Source organism: Silene latifolia, chromosome 9 (assembly GCF_048544455.1).
Source record: "Silene latifolia isolate original U9 population chromosome 9, ASM4854445v1, whole genome shotgun sequence".
In the NCBI taxonomy this organism is placed as follows: Eukaryota; Viridiplantae; Streptophyta; class Magnoliopsida; order Caryophyllales; family Caryophyllaceae; genus Silene; species Silene latifolia.
In genome coordinates this window covers 92,857,312-92,879,698 of record NC_133534.1, presented here as the reverse complement: position 1 = coordinate 92,879,698, position 22,387 = coordinate 92,857,312, and the positions used below count along the sequence as shown (strand labels likewise).

Sequence of the window (22,387 nt, the reverse complement as noted above, 5' to 3'; positions counted from 1 at the left end):
GACAGTCAGTATTGAGATGATGGGAGTTGGTGTGTGTGTGTGTGTGTGTGTGTGTGTGACAGTTCAGCTGTCTGTTTGTCTTATTATTGTTATCTATATTGATTGTGTGATTAGTACGACCCGGTGTTGTTTTGTAAAACTGCGGTGATCCATTCGGGGATGGTGAGCAGATATTGAGCAGGTATAGAGATGAGTACGGGGATAGCTGGGATGGCCACGACATGACGATAGAGTCTTCCGCTGTAGTTTAGCATTTATTTACGTTTCAGTTGAGAACAGATAGTTTGGAATAATGTATTGTACTTTCAGTTTGGTTTCGAGGATTGTATTGATTCATTAAACTATTTACAATAAATGTTGTTTCTGTTTTGTCTATTTGATTATCATACCTCGGGCGACCGAGATGGTGATGTCTTCATACCTGAGTGGTCCTGGTAAGGCACTCGGAGTATGGGGGTGTTACACATGTAGCAAAGATCATCGCAAACTACAAGATACATACAATAGCTAAACAACACCTCATTCCTCACAAACCAACATTACCCAATTGATATTATTTGCAATAAGCCATCTCAATAACATAAAAATACAATTAAAATATCAAGTAACATTAATAATCCAACAAAATTCATCAATAACATTAAAGGTAGTAACTTTACTAGCTAAAGACTAAACTTTAGCAATTAAAGTACATAATTTGATATAATACCGAATAACCCATCACCGTTACCTTTTAGCTCTTCAAGAACATGATTCCGACTCAATAGCACTCCGGAATACTAAAGCTTTCACCTAGCAACAAGATTAAGACAAAAAGGGTTAGAACACTCATCTCGCAAAAAGATGGATTTTCTAAAAGGTTCAAAAGGTAAGATTTTTCTTACATTGAAAGAAGGAGGAGAAGGAGAGGGGGAGATTTGTGCAAAAATTATAGGATTTCGTTGAGAAACGAAGAAATGACATCCGTCTTAAAGTTTTTGAGTTTGAAGATTTTATGGTGGAAATCTCATCTTCCCTAATGAAGAAGATGAAGAAAAGTTGCTGAAAAATTAGAAGAGGAACCCTAAAAGAACGAGGTTTTGTTGTCTTAAAGATGGTCCATAGGTTTGTTTTGGCCCAATAACAAAGGCACTTGGTTTGTGACTCGATTTTGCACTAAAAATACTCACACTACGACTTTTAAGGGATTCCGGGTGAAAATAAAACCTAATTATTTTTTTATGAAACTGAAACACAATTTTGAAAACAAAAATCCAAATAAATAATATACCAATTAAATCGAGTATTATTAAATTAGCGATTTTAAACGGTTACCCATGAAGATAAAATCTGCGGGTGTTACATAAGGAGTTCTATGCAATCATAAGAGCCCTTACACACTGGAGTCACTACCTAAAACCTAAGCCATTTTTGTTGCATTAAGATCATGAGGCCCTGAAATACATCAATGGCCAACACAAGCTAAGCCATATGCATGCTAAATGGGTGGAGTTCCTGCAAGTATTCACCTTTTCAAGCAAATACAAGGAGGGAAAACAAAATGTAGAAGCTGATACCCTATCTAGAAGGCTCTCTTTGTTAACTGTCATGAGTAACAAGGTCCTTGGGTTTGAGTTCATGAAGGAGATATATAAGGAGGATCCTGATTTCTCTGAGGAATGGATCACTCACACAGAGGAAGAACCAACTCAGGGAAAGAGATATCTACTGCAGGAAGGTTTTATGTTTCATGGTAACAAGTTGTATGTACCAAGTGGATCCTACAGGGATTTGCTGATGAGGGAAGTCCATTCGGGAGGACTAGGCGGGGGACATTTTGGGGTCCAGAAGACTCTAGAGATTTTACAGGATCAATTCTAATGGCCAATAATGGTAGGTGATGTTCGGGCAGTCCTTAGAGGTGCTCAACATGCCAGAAAGCCAAGAGCTCCTTCCAAGCAGGACCATACACTCCACTGCCTGTCCCTGATAAGACTTGGGAAGATGTGAGGCTTGATTTCATTGTGGCCCTGCTTAGAACACAGATCAGAGAGGCAAGGACTTAATCATGGTAGTTGTGGATAGGTTGAGTAAGATAGCTCACTTTATAGCCTGCAAGAAAATTGAGGATGCTGCCAGTGTTGCTGAACTATATCTCAGGGAAGTTGTGAGTCTTCAAGGGGTTCCTAAGACAATTGTCTCAGACAGGGACACCAAGTTCATGAGCTACTTCTAGAAAACCCTATGGAAGCTTCTAAAGACAAAGCTATTGTTCAGTACCTCCCACCATCCACAAACAGATGGCCAAACTGAGGTCACCAACAAAACTTTGGGGAGGATACTAAGGTTTCTAGTCAGCAAGACTTTAAAGGATTACGATCCAAAGATAGCTGCAGCTGAATTTGCATTCAACAGAGCAACCTCTACTGCCACTGGTCACAGTCCTTATGAGGTAGTTAATAGGGTTAATCCACTTATGCCCTTGGACTTGTCTTCTGTCCCAAGGGAAGAACTGAATTCAGATGCTAAGAAGACAGCTGAACTGTTAGGTTCATATACCCATGTTAGACTCATCTAATCATTTTATAAATTACTTATAATTTATATTTATGTGGATCTAGTTGCATGCATAACAAAATAAGGAGAAAAATGATTTTCTTACATCATGTGGACGAATTAAGAGCACTAGTTTTGGACTCCTTCCAAAACTAGATCTTGAGCTATTACCATTATGGATGATCCTCCAAGATCTTCAAGTCTCAAGCATAGAGACACTCCTCTTAGTTGCACCCAAGACTCTTACCCAAACACCAATACTATTATAAACTAGATAATAGGATTAGTAACCTTAAATATTATTTCTAATATTCATATTATTACTACACTAGTAATCTTGAATTTTTATTAGATTTTTAGAACAAATTTCCTTCATAAAACTAATTTTATGTGAGATGGAAGAGAGATAAGCATAAGATTCTCTCTAAAAGAAAAATGAGAACCAATATTCTCTAATGGGGAGGGGAAACCGGTTTTTGGTGGCTTGGGAAGGCAACGTTTTTGCTATTTATCTTACCCAAATGTTTTTTGTCTTACCCATAATTCTAGGGTAGGTTTAGCTAAATGTAGGGTAATTATGGTGTTTATTTGCAAAAATAAGAACACCCATTATCACCCTTAACCACTCAATTTCGGTCCACCCTTGATAAAATGGACATCCATTTTACAACTTATATTTTGTCATTTGTAATGTGTGACATGTGACACATAACATGCCACAAATAATTTTAATGCATATTTAACAAATTAAATATCATTATATTATCAAATAAAATACAAATAACAGTTTAAATGGGTCATTTTGAATTTAGTTAATATAATCGACAATATTTTGTAATTATAACTAACTAACAATTCTTATCTCAAATGTTTCATAAACATTAATCAATTTTAGTAATATAACAAATTAATTATTAAATCGAATCTTATTTAATCACATTACAATAAGATATATAACTCTCTCTTATAAAATAAATTTGTTCAATTTAAGGATTTAATTAATCCGTATCAATATACGATTAATTAACTTTTCAGTTTGGGAATGGTCCTATATGTGTGACCTTAAGGGATCAACTGATCACCACCGTCAAACGACAGTAATGTCAAACTCTAGTTAGCCAATCATTACCGATTAATGTTGATCAGTTGACTATATAATTGAATCATCCCTTATATATTCTTATTATGAGATTTAATAATGTGATCGTACTATTGTTGAGGACACATACTCCAACAATCTCCCACTTGTCCGAGACAAGTGTGCGTCACCAATTCTCTTGCCCTATTACAATCTCCCACTCAATGCAAGGTGTCTTGCAGGTCGTACTTGCATTTGATCATATCTTGAGTGGTTTCTTCGATCTGGAGAGTAACTGTTTGACCGGAATTATCTACCGTAGATACCTTCCGAGCATGGCCACGCATTTTCAGTTCACTACCCCTCGAGTGGCCCTGAGATTTTAGATAACCCTGACAAGGGGATGGACAATTCCTCTCGCACTATTCCTTTCGAATAGCCACAGTTCATCATGACCCAAAATATGCCCATTTGACCTCAGTTACGAAAGTCGTAGAGCATAAATTAAAGTCACTCAGAAACTGTGCCACCTTGGGCGAACAGTCTCTAGTCAAAGAATCGACTCATAGGAATAATATAGTAGCTCTCGCCACGACAAGGCTTTATAAAAATTACCAGAACTCTATAAGCGGTCACTACCCGACTGTCCCATACAATCTGCCTATGCGATCGACTAGTCATCCCTTATGACTCTATGGCACTTGAACTTGCCGTCAATCGCATCACACTCTAGTCACTTCGAGACGTCACCTCATATAAGCAACTAGGGGCCAATACTATGTTAATCTAGTTCACATAAATAGGGTTCAATATTGTCTCGACAACCTATTTGGAAAAACAAAGTGTTAAAGAAAAGAGTTTTGTATAAAACTCAAACGATGAATGCATTATCACATATGTAAAATTGATACAATATTAATTACTACATAATATATAATTCATTATTAATACTGTATAACTATACATCTCAACTCAATTGAAATGACATGACTTATCATGCTTAGCCTATGAAAAAGCCTTGGTTAACAAGTTTTAGCAATACTTTGCACTTTTCCTAACCTTATTATATACTATTTCCCATTCTTGTGAATAATCTTGTATTACAAGAATTTTTTGAGTATGTGTCTAGATCCAATCTGGACATAGGCTCTCTTGCCTTTGAATAACTCCCACTGTTCTCACAGTGTGAAGGGATAGGACCTTCGGTTATTGGAATGAACTACCATAGTTCCTCCAATTCATAAAACCTAATCCTAATATCATCCCTTCCTTCTTGAATATCTCATTATTGCAAGTGTACTTAATTTCCGTTGTGTATATCTCATTGTTTAACTGCCTAGGATGTTTCTAGCAGATATGCTCCTTAAATAATATAGCCAAGATGGTTCTCTAACCATCCTTATGTGTTTAGAATATGGTTTTTGTGTAACTCCTTGCACATAAAACATCTCAATTCTAAATACTTAGCTTCATATCTTTAGTACTTCTTGAGTACTACTAATGAACTATAGGGCTATATAGAGACTTCTCTCAAAGATTCAATTTGTAACTTCTCGTCATACTCCAAGTATACGAAGTTTAAGAATGGAGATGCATCTTAGCGTAATAAATTAACCCTGCAGCGGAAGCATGTGGATTCAATTTCTATATGTTCAATACTTTTGAAGTTGTCAAGATTCTTATTAACATAAGAATATTTATTCAACGCTAATATCCTCTTAGAACTATCTTTATATGTCTGGATATCGTAAAGATGTATTATTCTTCTCCTAAGTCTTCCATCATTCAAAATGATTAATATGTCCCTTACACATAAGACTAGTAACATCACCTTACTCCCACTAAACTCCATGTATAAACTACTCGACAAATCGAGAAAATTTTATCACATGATCAAAACATACAATTCAACTCCTTGACTTCTACTTAAGACCTCTTCTTAAGTTTTCATCCTACCTTAGGATAGTTGCGATTTTCAAAACTCATGCAAGATGATTTAAAATCCAACTATATCAAATTATATCCAAATTCAATGAAGTGTTGTTGTTGCGTGCAAAATCCTTTGCCACCAAACAACCAAGCTAAATAAACACTTTCATGTTTATGCTTATTTTGGACTTTTGCGGAGTTGAAACTAGATAAAGCGTCTTAATAAGTTGCAGGTTTGTTACTTTCAAAAATAACATGACTCCTGTCCACTTTAGATTTCGAAGAAATAATTACTGATTTTGACCAAGAAGGAACATCTTGCTACGTCTTATCCTCAGTTTGGGGCTCTTAAACATCTTCTTACGTCTTATCCTGAGTTTGTGGCTCTTGAACATTTTCTCTCACTCTGTCTTTAAGAAATAATCCTCATTTCTTAACAGACAGCATCACGAGCCACAAACCCTTCGTTCTCGTTATCTTGTAGGAAAAATGAGCACATGTTTAATATCAAAACAAGCTAAAATTTAGGTACCATGCCTAACCATATCTCATATGAATTGTACTTGATTGCTTTAACTATATTATGTTTTAGTGGAAATTTAAATGCCAAACAACTTTTATAACAGAAATTACCTACAACTATATTGTAAAGATTCAATCATATCGTAATGAAAGTGAACTTGTGATACCATATCACTCTGTATTTGGTGTAAAATAAAGTCATTACTTCATGGTAATGAAAGTGAGCTTGGTCTTAATGCTCTTGAAAAATAAATGATAAAACGCGAAAAATGAAAGAAAAAAGTGAAAAAGAAAAATGATGAAAAAATAAGAAAAGAAAGAAGAAAGAAGGAAAAAAAAGAAAAAGCATGAAAAGGAAAATAGAGAAGAAGAAAAGATGTGAGAAATTCTCAAGCATTATTCATACATTTTGGAGAGTTTTCTTATGACTTGAATTGCAAAATTGGGTTAGAATTGGGATTTGGCACCTTTACATTTGGTTGTTACTAGCTTGACATTAGCTCCACAATCCATAATTCATTTGTTCCCCCTTCTTACCCATTACATATTGCCTTTTTTCTACCCATTTGGCTTCTTTATCATGCTTGCATTTGATTGTTTTGGCTTACTAGTTTTGATTGATTACCATATTAGATTGCGGGCACATTATTATAAATCGAGGATAGTTGAGTGTTTATTCACAAAATTGTCCTTTCACATAAAAGGAGTTGAGTGCCCCGTGAGAGTCCATAAGTCAAAAGATCATGAAAGAGCTTAAAGGTTCATTCAAAGTTTTCTATGCTACGCCGTCATGTAAATCTCATCCATGTTTTGCTTTATCCCTTGCCCATGTTGTTTCGGGTTTTTAAATCATTATGTTTAGCTTGTTTGGGATATTGCATTTGATGGGATATGGTTTCTTGCTTGAGGACAAACAAGGGTTTAGCTTAGGGTAGTTTGATAAGTGCATAATTTACATACTTTTACCCCTCATTTTAGCTCGGTTTCTATTGTTCGTCGTACTTTAATTAGTATATATTTGAGCTAATCTTGTGTTCTAGGCGTATTGTTGCGTTTGTTACGGTTTTGTAGAAATATAAGCATTTAGAGGCTTTTTCCTATCATTTTATACACCAAGTTCACTAAGCTAATCAAGACCTAATATTAGACAAGCATGGAAGTGTTTGAATGGGTGTTTGCATGAAGATTTGTTGGATTGAAGTGAGAATTGCAAATGTTGCCAACAATCAAAGTCAAGCCCAACTTCAAAGTCCAAAACAATGGGAAAGCATGGGATTCTAAAAGTTCCTAAGATGCCAAATGCTAGCATTAACCGGATGATTAATCGCACAATTAATCACCAACATTGGATACCCTTTGCAATTAAGAGGAGAATTAAGGGAATTAACCGAGAAACACACGACCCCGATCGGGGCCAAGCAGCCCCGATCGGGGCCGCAGTCGTCTTGATTGTTTACGTTTCTTCTTCCTCTCCTATAAATAGGAGAGGTGTTCCGAGGTCTTAGGCATCCAATTTTTACGTCTCATTTTAGTTCTTCATTGCCTTAAGCAATATAATCTCTCAATAGTTTTCATATTAGTTTACAAATTAGTTAATCTTGTAGTTCTTAAACATTTGGTTATTATTACATTTCAAGCATTTGGTTCTATTTGATTCTTCCATACAAGTTATTTCTATTAAGGTATTTCTATTTCTAGTTTACATTTTTCATTGCTATTTAGTTTATTATTAATCTCATTTCATTAGCATAATTTCCTTTACATGTTATATCACCTAATTTATTTAGATCATACAATCATGTTATTCACTTCTCTTAATATAGTTTACAATTTACATCATAAAATGAGTAGCTAAATCTCTTAGTCTAAGGGCTAGGGGAGCCATGCATAAATTTAATATATAAACAAGATAAAATAAGTTAATAATAATATTGTTCATATTGCTTCTATCACATGTTTGTATCGTCACGTTTAATCGTTGTTTAAGGCCTTATTCAAATGATTAAGTTTGTTCATTCATTCTATAAGCCAAGAGGCACGGAATTGAATTAGACAAAGCATGTATAGTAGGACGACCTAGTCATGGACGAGAGTTTCTCTAGGACCCGGTCTATGGTTGATGCTAATGCCGCAAGGTGGGTATCTTTAAACCTAAGCAATTGACAATGTTATTAGTACCGAATTTATCATAATCATATGTTTACTTTTGCATGTGTGACCCGAACCCCTTAGACTCTCTTTTATTATATAATTTACATCATTTTTGTTATTAATCATCAAACAACCAAACCAAACCAAATCGTAATCGACCTTGATAAAAATCTACCCATAGCAATTCACGACGTAATTCCCGTTTCCTTGTGTTCGACCCCTATTGCTACATTAACTTGTTGTCTAGGGTAATTATCTTTGCATAGGTACGCGATAAGCCTATCAAATTTTGGCGCCGTTGCCGGGGAAACGGTTTTATTGCTTTTTGAATTGTCGATATTTATCTTCTTTTCCTTTGTCTTAAGGAACACTTGTTCCTTGAGACCGTTACTTATAATTTTCCTAGAAATTGTTGTCTTATGCCCAGGTCCTCTCGTAGTGGAGAATTGCTTTCACCGGATTCCGAGCCCGAGAAAACCTTTAGGAGAAGACGAGGATTTTGGAAGGAAGTGAAAGAAGCCACTTCTCCTATACAAGTTGAAAGTGCTAGAAAGTCTTACTTAGACGATCTAGAGGTTCTTGAAGAGGCGGAGGTTTCTTGTTCATCACCTCCACCACCACCACCATCTACTACCAAAAATATGGTGAAACTTTCCGATCAATCAAAGCCCACCGCGGCCATGCTTCCGGCCGGAATCACCACCATTCAAATCACCGCACCGGAATTCGAGATCAAGCCGGCTTTCATTAGCCTCGTGTAGAGGAATCAATTTGGGGGGAGTCCTTTGGAGGATCCCAATTTGCCTGTGCAAAACTTTTGTTACTATTGCTCCATGATCCGTCAAACGGGCGTCACCCAAGCCCAAATAAGGGAAATACTTTTCCCATTCTCTTTGAAGGACAAGGCCATGCTTTGGATCAATAGCTTTCACCGCACCACCTTGGGAATCACCAATTGGGAGACATTGGCTCTTGCTTTTTATCAAAAGTTTTTTCCACCGGAGAAAACTCAAACCTTGAGGAGCCAAATCACCGGATTCCGTCAAGAAGCTCTTGAGAGCTTATATGAGGCTTGGGAGAGGTACAAAGAGCTTCAAAGGCAATGCCCACATCATGGGCTAGATGATTGGTTTCTAGCAATAACATTCTACAATGGATGTTGTGCCGAGTCCCGAAGGATTCTTGATTCCGCCAACAATGGGCGGTTTGATCAAATTGACACCGATCTTGCTCATTCCACGATCGAATCTATGGCGATCCATGATGCCTAATATGTCAATTCCCGAGTTGTGCCATCCAAAGGTAAGGAAGAATCCTCTAACAACTCCGTTTTGCTAGCTCAAATTGCTTTGCTCCAACAACAATTGGCAGAGAGAGATGCTAAAGATTTCACTCAACAACTCAATGTTGTGTCTTCAACGAGCCAAATCATCGTCTGTGATGGATGTGGAGGTGCGGGTCATTATGCCGCACATTGCCGAGCTCCTATGGAAGAGGTAAATGCTTTTCAAGCTTTTAGACAATGTTCATATCCACCGGGTACATTTTCCAACACTTATAACCCGAATTCAAAATTCCATCCGAACTTGTCTTACACAAGCAACAATGTGCTTAACCCTCAACCTCCACCGCAACAAAATGCCTATGTCCCTCAACAACAAAAGTATATCCCTCCACCGGGTTATCAAAATCAACAAAGGCCTCCACAAAACAATTACCAACAAAATCCACCACAAAATACCCAACAAAACAATCAAGGAGTTGGTAAGCTCGAGGGCATGATAATCCAAAAGCAAAGGGAATTGTTGGCCCAAATTCAAAAGATTGATCAAGCTCATAGTGTCGCGGTCAAGATGTTGGAACAACAAGTGGCTCAACTAGCCGCTTCTAGCTCTCAAAGGAAGAACGGTCAACTACCTCCCCAAGGTGAGCAACCACATGAAACTGTTAATTCTATTTCCTTCAGAAGTGGTTCAAGCTATGATGGGCCATCCATAACTTTGGATGAAGAGGTGGTTGTTAAAAAAGCCAAGCTTGGGGGAGATGACAAAAATAAGGCTAGTGAAGAGCCTATTGTTAAAGATCGTGTGCCATTTCCTCATCGATTGTTGATGCTAAAGAGGAAGAGCAAGCTTGATGCCAAAGATGTTGGGTCTCCTATGCCAAAGGAAAGTGATGAGGTGATTGTTGAAGAAATCTCTCCTAATGCTAAGGAGAGTGATGCCGTTTCAAAGGAAGTGGATGCTCCTAAGGATAATGAGAAAGAGATAGTGAAAGATATGGAGGATGCTCCTCCCAAGGAAGTTGTTCAAGTACCATTTCCTCATCGTCTAGCAAAGCACAAGGAGGAAGGTAAGTTTGCTAAATTTTTGGAAGTTTGTAAGAATTTACAAGTCACCATCCCATTTATGGAATTGATTACCCAAGTCCCTTCTTACGCAAAGTTTATGAAGGAAATCCTCTCAAAGAAGCGATCCTTCAATGAGGTTGAGACCATTGCTTTCACCGAAGAGTGTAGTGCACTCTTACAAAACAAGTCTCCCCCGAAACTTAAGGACCCCGGTAGCTATTCTATTCCTTGCACTATAGGCAAATATACCATTGATAAGGCCCTTTGTGACCTAGGTGCTAGTGTAAGTGTCATGCCTTATTCCCTTTGTGAAAAACTTAACATGGGTGCTTTAAAATGCACACGTATTACATTGCAAATGGCGGACCGTTCTTTAAAGCGACCTCTAGGTGTCTTAGAAGATGTTTCCGTCAAAGTTGGCAAGTTTTTCATACCCGTTGACTTCCTCATACTTGATATGGCCGAGGACTCACAAACCCCAATTATATTGGGTAGGCCATTTTTATGCACCGCGGGTGCGTTAATTGATGTGAAAAATGGGAGGTTGACATTGGAAGTGGGTGATGACCGGGTTTCCTTTAGCAAAAACAACACCATTAGAAGCCCAATGTTACAAGAGTCTTGTTATTTATTTAGCACTATGGACTCTTCTTATGCCTCTACTATGCTTGGGTCCTCACTAACGGATCCGTTAGAGGACAATATGGGTGTTGTTTGCTTTGTAGGTGACGATGCTAAGGGCACTAATGCTAGGAGTGCCAAGAGGAAAAAGAAATTTTATTTGAACAATTTCAAATGGTTGCGGAATGCTAAAAGAGCTATGACATGGGGCTTGGTTGGTGGCAAGATCAAGAACACAACTTGAATCAAATAGCTTCTTACGTCGTGCGGGACGTTAAACCAGCGCTTCTTGGGAGGCAACCCAAGCTTTTTATTGCTTTTATTTCTTTTTGTTTTTAATTTTCTGCAAGTTATTGTTTTTTGTAGATTAGTAATAAAATGTTTGACTTGATGATGTTTCTTTTTGTGTTTTCTAGGTGAAAATGAAGGAAGAAGAATTAGAAGAAAATATGGCACGCTTCCCCATGCCACAACCCCGTTCGGGGACGTGGTTTTCGAGAAACGAGAAGGAATTAAAACAAACGCGGAAAAAGTCAAAAAGCCGAAGAGGAGGTCAACCCCGATCGGGGTTGGTGGCCCCGATCGGGGTCGTGGTTCTGTGACTTTCTGGCCTTCTCTTTATACGGGAAAAAAAAGGGGATCGAATTCTTTCGATCATTTTCACACCCGATGGTATTTTCTCTTCCTTTCTCTTCCATTTTTCTATAATTCTTCACCTTAATCATAAAGAAACATCTACATTCCCCCGAATTCATGCTAGCTTGGGGGAGATTGGCATATCGAGTAAGTTTTAATTGCTTTGCATTTTAGTTTAGATCTTGCATCCCATTAAACATAACCTCTAGTCCTTCTTGTTTTGTGCTTTGAGCCATTTTTGATAGTTTGATTGGGTGATTTGGATAGTTGGCACATTGAGGACAATGTGATGTTTAGCTTGGGGGGAGATATTGCATTTGCATATAGCGTAGTTTGCATGTAGTGTAGAAAATTTAAAAATTTTTGAGAGAAATTTTTGCTTTGTGCTTGCTTGTAGCCTACTTTCCTCTTTGCTTATCCTAATAATGGCTTATTGCTAATGATTTATTCTTTCATGTTGGGATATTAGCTACATGGGAATGTCTTGACATAGTAGGTGGGAGATGAAGAATGAACCGAATGGGCTTGATCTTGACTTGTGGCAAGCTACAAAATGGTAAGGTAGAACCTCTTTTTGACCGATGCATCCATATCCGGTCTCTCTTAGGTGAGTGTAGGTGTCTCCTTATAATGTGTGTTTCATCAAAACGCACAAGTATGGTTCTCTTGTCATCTCTTGGTAAGCATGCATTCACTTGTTATAGCATTTTGGAGCCATTCACTTGAATATAATTGCCTTCTTGACCCCTTCACAAACAATTTTCCCTAGCTACATTATAACTTGCCTACCTTGTTGAGCTAGTAGCTTGTTTGGTCTTGTTTGGGTTCTCAATTGGGATTTGTTTCAAAGTTTGAATATCATGTGAGCTTGGTCTTAATGCTCTTGAAAAATAAATGAGAAAACGAGAAAAATGAAAGAAAAAAGTGAAAAAGAAAAATGATGAAAACATGAGAAAAGAAAGAAGAAAGAAGAAAAAAAAAAGAAAAAGAAAAAGCATGAAAAGGAAAAAGGAGAAGAAGAAAAGATGTGAGAAATTCTCAAGCATTATTCATACATTTTAGAGAGTTTTCTTATGATTTGAATTGCAAAATTGGGTTAGAATTGGGATTTGGCACCTTTACATTTGGTTGTTACTAGCTTGACATTAGCTCCACAATCCATAATTCATTTGTTCCCCCTTCTTACCCATTACATATTGCCTTTTTTCTACCCATTTGGCTTCTTTATCATGCTTGCATTTGATTGTTTTGGCTTACTAGTTTTGATTGATTACCATATTAGATTGCGGGCACATTATTATAAGTCGAGGATAGTTGAGTGTTTATTCACAAAATTGTCCTTTCACATAAAAGGAGTTGAGTGCCCCGTGAGAGTCCATAAGTCAAAAGATCATGCAAGAGCTTAAAGGTTCATTCAAAGTTTTCTATGCTACGCCGTCATGTAAATCTCATCCATGTTTTGCTTTATCCCTTGCCCATGTTGTTTCAGGTTTTTAAATCATTATGTTTAGCTTGTTTGGGATATTGCATTTGATGGGATATGGTTTCTTGCTTGAGGACAAGCAAGGGTTTTGCTTGGGGGAGTTTGATAAGTGCATAATTTACATACTTTTACCCTCATTTTAGCTCGGTTTCTATTGTTCGTCGTACTTTAATTAGTATATATTTGAGCTAATCTTGTGTTCTAGGCGTATTGTTGCGTTTGTTACGGTTTTGTAGGAATCTAAGCATTTAGAGGCTTTTTCCTATCATTTTATACACCAAGTTCACTAAGCTAATCAAGACCTAATATTGGACTAGCATGGAAGTGTTTGAATGGGTGTTTGCATGAAGATTTGTTGGATTGAAGTGAGAATTGCAAATGTTGCCAACAATCAAAGTCAAGCCCAACTTCAAAGTCCAAAACAATGGGAAAGCATGGGATTCTAAAAGTTCCTTAGATGTCAAATGCTAGCATTAACCGGGTGATTAATCGCACAATTAATCACCAACATTGGATACCCTTTGCAATTAAGAGGAGAATTAAGGGAATTAACTGAGAAACACACGACCCCGATCGGGGCCATGCAACCCCGATCGGGGCCGCAGTCGTCTTGATTGTTTACGTTTCTTCTTCCTCTCCTATAAATAGGGGAGGTGTTCCGAGGTCTTAGGCATCCAATTTTTACGTCTCATTTTAGTTCTTCATAGCCTTAAGCAATATAATCTCTCAATAGTTTTCATATTAGTTTACAAATTAGTGAATCTTGTAGTTCTTAAACATTTGGTTATTATTACATTTCAAGCATTTGGTTCTATTTGATTCTTCCATACAAGTTATTTCTATTAAGGTATTTCTATTTCTAGTTTACATTTTTCATTGCTATTTAGTTTATTATTAATCTCATTTCATTAGCATAATTTCCTTTACATGTTATATCACCTAATTTATTTAGATCATATAATCATGTTATTCACTTCTCTTAATATAGTTTACAATTTACATCTTAAAATGAGTAGCTAAATCTCTTAGTCTAAGGGCTAGGGGAGCCATGCATAAATTTAATATATAAACATGATAAAATAAGTTAATAATAATATTGTTCATATTGCTTCTATCACATGTTTGTATCGTCACGTTTAATCGTTGTTTAAGGCCTTATTCAAATGATTAAGTTTGTTCATTCATTCTATAAGTCGAGAGGCACGGAATTGAATTAGACAAAGCATGTATAGTAGGACGACCTAGTCATGGACGAGAGTTTCTCTAGGACCCGGTCTATGGTTGATGCTAATGCCGCAAGGTGGGTATCTTTAAACCTAAGCAATTGACAATGTTATTAGTACCGAATTTATCATAATCATATGTTTACTTTTGCATGTGTGACCCGAACCCCTTAGACTCTCTTTTATTATATAATTTACATCATTTTTGTTATTAATCATCAAACAACCAAACCAAACCAAATCGTAATCGACCTTGATAAAAATCTACCCATAGCAATTCACGACGTAATTCCCGTTTCCTTGTGTTCGACCCCTATTGTTACATTAACTTGTTGTCTAGGGTAATTATCTTTGCATAGGTACGCGATAAGCCTATCACTTGTTTTAATTGCATAATGGTAAAACCTTTTACCTTTTGTGCAAAACTTCAAATTATATTCTTATTTAGACATATTGTACATCATAACAATTATTGAGGTACATTTCTAAATACAAAACTAAAATGAGTACACTATAACACTTATATGTCCATGGATGAAATGGCGACTACCCTAGTTCCATTCATGTAAATTTATGAATTTATTCTTGCTAGTCATCAAATGATAATGCCAAATATTATGAAATTCATAAATTTGCATCAAATAGTCATGATGTGGTAATTGATAATAATGCAATGTCAATGTCATAGATATTAAGGAAGGAATATGTTCGAGTCACACGACCAACTTCCTTGATCTTTACTTATTCGAGTTTGTCTCTATTTTAGTGTCTAACACCTTCTCTTTCGATCCTAGTCCTATCCTTAAAAATGAAGATAAGAACTTTACTTCTTATTGCTCCCACTGACTTCAAGAATTTCTACTCGATGAAGACTTATCTTCATATCAATTCCTAGTTAATCCTTCACAAGGATGAACTCTATTGTGGTATTTGGTCAATCAAAATTTCTAACAAATTAATTTACCAATTTAACATTGTCATGTTCTTAACAACTTAAGTGCTTGATGACAAGTGTTTTGGTTGAGCAATAAGACTTTTGAACCAAGAAAGTATAGAAAAATTATCAAAACATATTTTGACTAATCATTACCTCTAGTCATATTTCTTCACAAGAAATCATACAAAGGTATGTTTAGGAATTTTAAGATGCTAATCTTATATGACATAGGACAACTCCTATGGAGTTCTATGGAATAGAACTATTCCTATGGAGCTAGTCCACAACCTATGACACGGTTCAATTTTTAGAAACAGATTCTTTGTCGTTAGCAATAGTGGTTTAGCGGAGACTCGTGTTACAATGGAATAATAACGCATATGAGTAGGAGTAATGAAATAGAACAACATTAAAAATAACGAAATAGTGGGAAAATACAACATTCATTGTTATAATACTTGTAAATATTAATACAAGTATAGCATTCATATAGTGACCTCTACCCAATTATAATAAATGATTCCGAGATCCAAATCCATACTAGCTCGATTGTGGGACAACGGTCCATCTACAACCTTTACTAATACAACTTGGTGGGTTAACCCTCTTAACCGATTCTACAATTAGAACTCTCGGTCGATGAATTTATGTTAAGTTCATCTTTAGCCCGAAGCTATTGCGGCTATGGTCGCAAAATACCTTCGTTGAGATCAACCAAATTTTCAAAGTGTAATAACTATTTCACTACTACAAATCCAGGCAACTACAACGCCCCTTTAACAACGATTATTCACGAAAATAACAATAGACGTTGTAGAATGTATGGCGCGAATTTTACTAAAATCAATTACAACGGGTATGGTTATAAAAACCGTTGTTATCAGTTTTAACAACGGGTCACACATGCACAACCGTTGTTAATAATTTGGCTTAAAATTGGCGCAAAGTTAGTGAAAAGTAATCACAACGGTTATTTTTGAAACCCGTTGTTAAAACTTATTTAACAACGGGTGTTTTTTACAACCGTTGTTAAAACATATTTCACAACGGTTGTTGTTTGATAACCGTTGTCAATACCTTCCATACTATAAACCACACAAACAGAAGTCTGCTGCAGCCACAAAACACAACCCTTAATACACAAATACAAACACAGCAGACAAACAAACACAAAACACACACTCTCTTTCTCTCTTTCTCTCTTTCTCTCTTTCTCATCGTCGCTTTTATCTTCTCGCCGTCACTGTTGATTTCATCGTCTATTACATTCTGTATTTATCAGGTAAATCTCGCCGTCACTGTTAGTTTCATCGTCATTATTTTCTTTTTCTATTTATTTCTTTTGCATGTATGTGTTTTTATCGACCATTATGTTATTTGTTTAAGTATTGTTCGCATAATTAGTTAGTAAAACAATGAAGAAGCAAGATAAAGAAGCAAGATAAACATAATTAATATATATATATATATATATATATATATATATATATATATATATATATTTATAAATACATAAATTAAAAAAAAAAATTACATATATAAAAATGCAATTCTTATATTTTCATAGAGGATCTTATTCCGCTCTATCGTATCCGTCCTCTCCTCCTTGGCTATTTGGAGGTTCCGTTCGCGATTTTGCTATATCGTCATATAGCCGCAATCTAGCTGCTTTGCTCCGTCAAGCCATCTTCTTTGGCGTGCTTGATGCGGATCGAGCATCCGCAAGGTAGCTCCTGAAACTTTCCTCAATATGGAGGAACCGGCGGATGAAGCTTTGTTGTTCTCGATCATGGTAAGAGTCTTAAGGATGAAATCATTCATTTTGTTGGAGTTTTTGGAGTTTGTTTTGAAAGATTAAGTAGAGTTTGTTTTAGCAGTTAGGGTTTGGAGATGAATATATTGAGATAATGGAAATGTTAGTTGAGATAATGCAATGTATTTATACTAAGCAATGTGTGGGTTGAGTTGTTTTTTAATTAATATATATGTTAGGAAGTTGTGCCATAATCATCATCATATCTCTCAATCTTTGCTTCAAATCTTATTACTAACCCTTCTCATTCCATATTATCCGTTCATATGTACAAAGAATAATGTCGGTAATAATGCATGCATCGGAATTCTAACGGGCCGTAATTATGCATGCATCTAGTAATATTTAATTTAATTTTTTTTTATTTTTTAAGAACAAACAACAACGGTTATTTACAAACAACCCGTTGTCTTTAGTTATAACAACGGTTCTGTATATTAAAACCCGTTGTTATAACTTTCCCCCCAAAATTGAGTCACACTTTCCACAACGGGTTTTTATACTTAAAACCGTTGTTAATATTTTTAACAACAGTTTCCTTAAGAAAATCAACCGTTGTTAAAACCTTTTACAACGGACGCTTTAACAACGTCCGCTTTTTTATACAACAACGGTTTTTGACCGTTGTTATAGCCTGTATTTGTAGTAGTGTTTATTACCCCACTTATCCAACGTCAAAGCAAGCACCCCGGTATAATATTTAAATACCGTATTGTACCTATTTTAAATTGAGATTCATGGGCTTCTACTATTTGGTAAGGCTAAGTCTCAATGTTTTTAAAAGTAAAGGTCTTGTCAATTTACTATCTATCAATTTAAAGGAGCTAAATGTTGAATTATCGATAATTATAACTGACACGGTCGAAGACTCGATATGATATGCATGTGTTGTTATGGCGATTTGGCAATGCATGCCACATATTAAAAGAAATGCAAAGCAAATAATAATTTCTTAGTATGGCCTTCCTAAAATAGAAAATCAAATAATCTATTACATATTCGGAAACCAACTCCATTGGTCCCTTGAACTTCATGTGACACGCCTCCCAAGGAAAACACCGTCTTGACCGGAACTCCTTTTCGAATGGCTCCATCTTTAGGAAACTCCGGAATTACAAAATAATAATAAAAATACATGGCTATTCCTATTATACATTTGTAATAACAATTTTAATCTATTAAATTATAAAACGGTGATGCGAAATCACATTAAAATTACAACCAAATCGATAGTCCCTTTCATTACGGGTAATACCGATTAAAACTAAAGCCATACTAAGATAAAATTACATAATTCAAAATTATATAAAAAAACTATGTCATTCAACAATGAAATATGCAGCATTATTATATGAACTAACATACCAAATTAATGTGCCAAATCGCCCTATTTAAACCTTATATCGTATATAATCCAGTTTTATGGAAACGCGTGATAATAACTTATTAAAATCACAAATCAATACTTAAATAAAATTTAAGCCCAAGTTGATTATCTTGGCCTTCCTAGGACTCAAAAAGTAGTCTTCACTAAACATTTGACAATAATTCAACTTGGTTTTGTATTATTGTTTATTTAAACTTCTTATAATCCTAATAATTATGAAATAATTCTCAATAAATCATAAAAATTTGGAAAAATTCGAAATCACATTTTTGTAAATACTGGAATATTATCAAGATTCCAAAACTCAATAAAATTTGCCCACAAAGTATTTAAAATTTATTTCATTAATAAATCGTATAAAACATAACTTTAACCATTTAATTCCAAATTAAACATAAAAATTATGAAAAATCAAAAAAAAAAAAATTTGAACATTCTAAAAAAGTTTCTAGAACCTGGAAATGGCAAAATTTCAACCAAAAATTTCGAATTTATTTTTATGACTAATAAATTGCTCTTTTATAGATTTTATCACATAAAAATCAATAAACATACCAAATCAATCAAAATTAATCATACAACTTTAGATCTGATATTCATATCACATATAAAACATTATGGAAAAATTTCATGCCATAAAATTCATTTTAGCTATTTTTGCTAAAAATAGTCACTATTTATATCATTTTAACCATTAAAATTATAAATCATGCATAATAAATCACATTTATCAATAATTTTACATACGATCTATATATATGCATGTGACATCATATTAAAATCGGTATTGCTCTTTCACATACGCATTTTACTCTTTCACATACGCATTTTACTATTTTAGCCCTTACATTTTTCAACTTCCTCTCATCACGCATCTCTCATCTCTCATAGTCTCATACTACATGTTAATACGGGCTTACGGAGTAATAATTAATAAAGCCAACCTCATTGCCATCACCTCTATTTCCATACCTGACCACCATTAACAACCCACCGGTGAGTCGGCGACGCTTTCCCCAACCGACAACTGGCCAGAGACACAAGTCATTTTCCCCAACTACTCCACTCCCGTGGCACATCGCCCACCTTTCCTACTCTCCCATGTACGGAGTATGTTACAATTCATTAATTGAAAAAAAATAAAAGACAAATCAAGTATTAAAGGTATAATAATTTGATTGAGATATCAAATTGATAACAACGTAATTTCCTACTCTGACCAATTATTTGTCGCACAAAGTTTGTGGGAGAAACTTCCGTTTTTGATTTTATAAATGAATACACGAGACAATCAAGTTGCAGAATGTAATTTTGTGTAAAATAAAGCAAATTAATGTAATTTGTAGTTGTTTGATATGAGAATTAAGATCCATAATTGAAGTATATGAGGGAAATGTAATTAGGTTTTAGGAAGAAGAGAGAGGATAAAATTAAGGTTTTTTTGGGTAGAAGGAAGGGTAATGATTGGAAACATTATGATAAAATGTATGTGAAAGAGTAAAAGTCGTATGTGAAAGAGCAACACCCATTAAAATTTCATGGCTTATTTTGAAGTTTAACTATTTTTAGTCATTTTACTTCCATTTCATTCATTTTTATCTCCTAAAAATCATAAATCATGCAATATTAATCAAATTAATACGAAATTTTATATACAATACATAAAATATGCATATGAGGTCATACTAAAAAATTACAGCTAGTAGTGAAGTTTAACTATTTTTAGTAAATAAAAGTTCATTTTACTCAATAAAATATAATTATTTCACTAAAAATAATTAAAATAAGCAATAATCATCCATAAATCATCAATATGACCTAAAAACATTTTAGAACCAGAATGTATAACATGCAAAGAGATTTCGTGATTTATCCTTATAAATCACAAATTATCTAATTTTAATTAAGTTATATTTAACTCGGAAAAACCAAACCGATTATGCATGCAACACCAAAGCTCTTTATGCCAATTGTTAGGTTCATATACCCATGTTAGACTCATCTAATCATTTTATAAATTACTTATAATTTATATTTATGTGGATCTAGTTGCATGCATGACAAAATAAGGAGAAAAATGATTTTCTTACATCATGTGGACGAATTAAGGGCACTAGTTTTGGACTCCTTCCAAAACTAGATCTTGAGCTATTACCATTATGGATGATCCTCCAAGATCTTCAAGTCTCAAGCATAGAAACACTCCTCTTAGTTGCACCCAAGACTCTTACCCAAACACCAATACTATTATAAACTAGATAATAGGATTAGTAACCTTAAATATTATTTCTAATATTCATATTATTACTACACTAGTAATTTTGAATTTTTATTAGATTTTTAGAACAAATTTACTTCATAAAACTAATTTTATGTGAGATAGAAGAGAGAATATAAGAGTCATAAGCATAAGATTCTCTCTAAAAGAAAAATGAGAACCAATATTCTCTAATGGGGAGGGGAAACCGGTTTTTGGTGGCTTGGGAAGGCAAGGCTTTTGCTTTTTATCTTACCCAAATGCTTTTTGTCTTACCCATAATTCTAGGGTAGGTTTAGCTAAAAGTAGGGTAATTATGGTGTTTATTTTCATAAATAAGAACACCAATTATCAGCCTTAACCACCCAATTTCGGTCCACCCTTGATAAAATGAACATCCATTTTACAACTTATATTTTGTCATTTGTAATGTGTGATATGTGACACATAACATGCCACAAATAATTTTAATGCATATTTAACAAATTAAATATCATTATATTATCAAATAAATTACAAATAACAATTTAAATGGTAATTCACAATTACATATATGTAAAATGGGTCATTTTGAATTTAGTTAATATAATCTACAACATTTTATAATTATAACTAACTAACAATTCTTATCTCAAATGTTTCATAAACATTAATCAATTTAATTAATATAACAAATTAATTAGTAAATCGAATCTTTTTTAAACACATTAAAATAAGATATATAACTCTCTCTTATAAAATAAATTTGTTCAATTTAAGGATTTAATTAATCCGTAACAATATACGATTAATTAACTTTTCAGTTTGGGAATCGTCCTATAGGTGTGACCTTAAGGGATCAACTGATCACCACCGTCAAACGACAGTAATGTCAAACTCTAGTTAGCCAATCATTACCGATTAATGTTGATCGGTTGACTATATAATTGAATCATCCATTATGTATTCTTATTATGAGATTTAATAATGTGATCGCACTATTGTTGAGGACTCATACTCCAACATGAACAACTTCTGAAGTTGCAGGAGTCTGTGAGAAAGCAAATTGAGAGGTCCAATGAACTGTACAAGAAGCAATCCAAGAGGCCTAGAAAGAAGAAAGAGTTTAAGGCAGGAGATCTGGTCTGGCTACACCTCAGGAAAGAAAGATTTCCATAAAAAATGAAGAACAAGCTCATGCCTAGAGCAGATGGACCATTTGAGGTCTTGGAAAGAATTGGACCAACTACTTACAATATTGACTTGCCAGGGGATTATGGGGTTCATGGAATGTTCAATGTGGGGGATCTCAGTCCATTTTATGAATATTCTGAGGAGGAGGATCCAGGCTTGAGGACAAGCCCTGTTCAACCGGGGGGGTTGCAGCAGGAGCTGTTAACCAGGCTAATGACCTTTTGAAGGAAGGTCAGGGACTACCTAGTTATGCCCTTACCTTGCCAAGACATGGACTAGGAATACCAAGCAC

The 22,387-nt window shown here is 35.0% G+C and overlaps 1 protein-coding gene and 1 non-coding gene across 2 annotated transcripts; one reads left to right on the top strand and one right to left on the bottom strand.

Annotated features, from left to right (window-relative positions):
- The first annotated feature begins 2,047 nt into the window (after positions 1-2,047).
- LOC141601342 (uncharacterized) lies at positions 2,048-22,080 on the top strand. Its single transcript, XM_074421616.1, has 4 exons — positions 2,048-2,146; positions 2,216-2,542; positions 10,336-10,518; positions 21,943-22,080. The coding sequence occupies exons 1-4, from the start codon at positions 2,048-2,050 to the stop codon at positions 22,078-22,080; spliced, it is 747 nt and encodes a 248-aa protein (XP_074277717.1).
- Positions 9,228-9,335, bottom strand: LOC141603249 (small nucleolar RNA R71). The gene has a single exon (XR_012525139.1). It is a non-coding gene; the product is annotated as a small nucleolar RNA R71 (small nucleolar RNA).
- Positions 22,081-22,387: the final 307 nt, after the last annotated feature.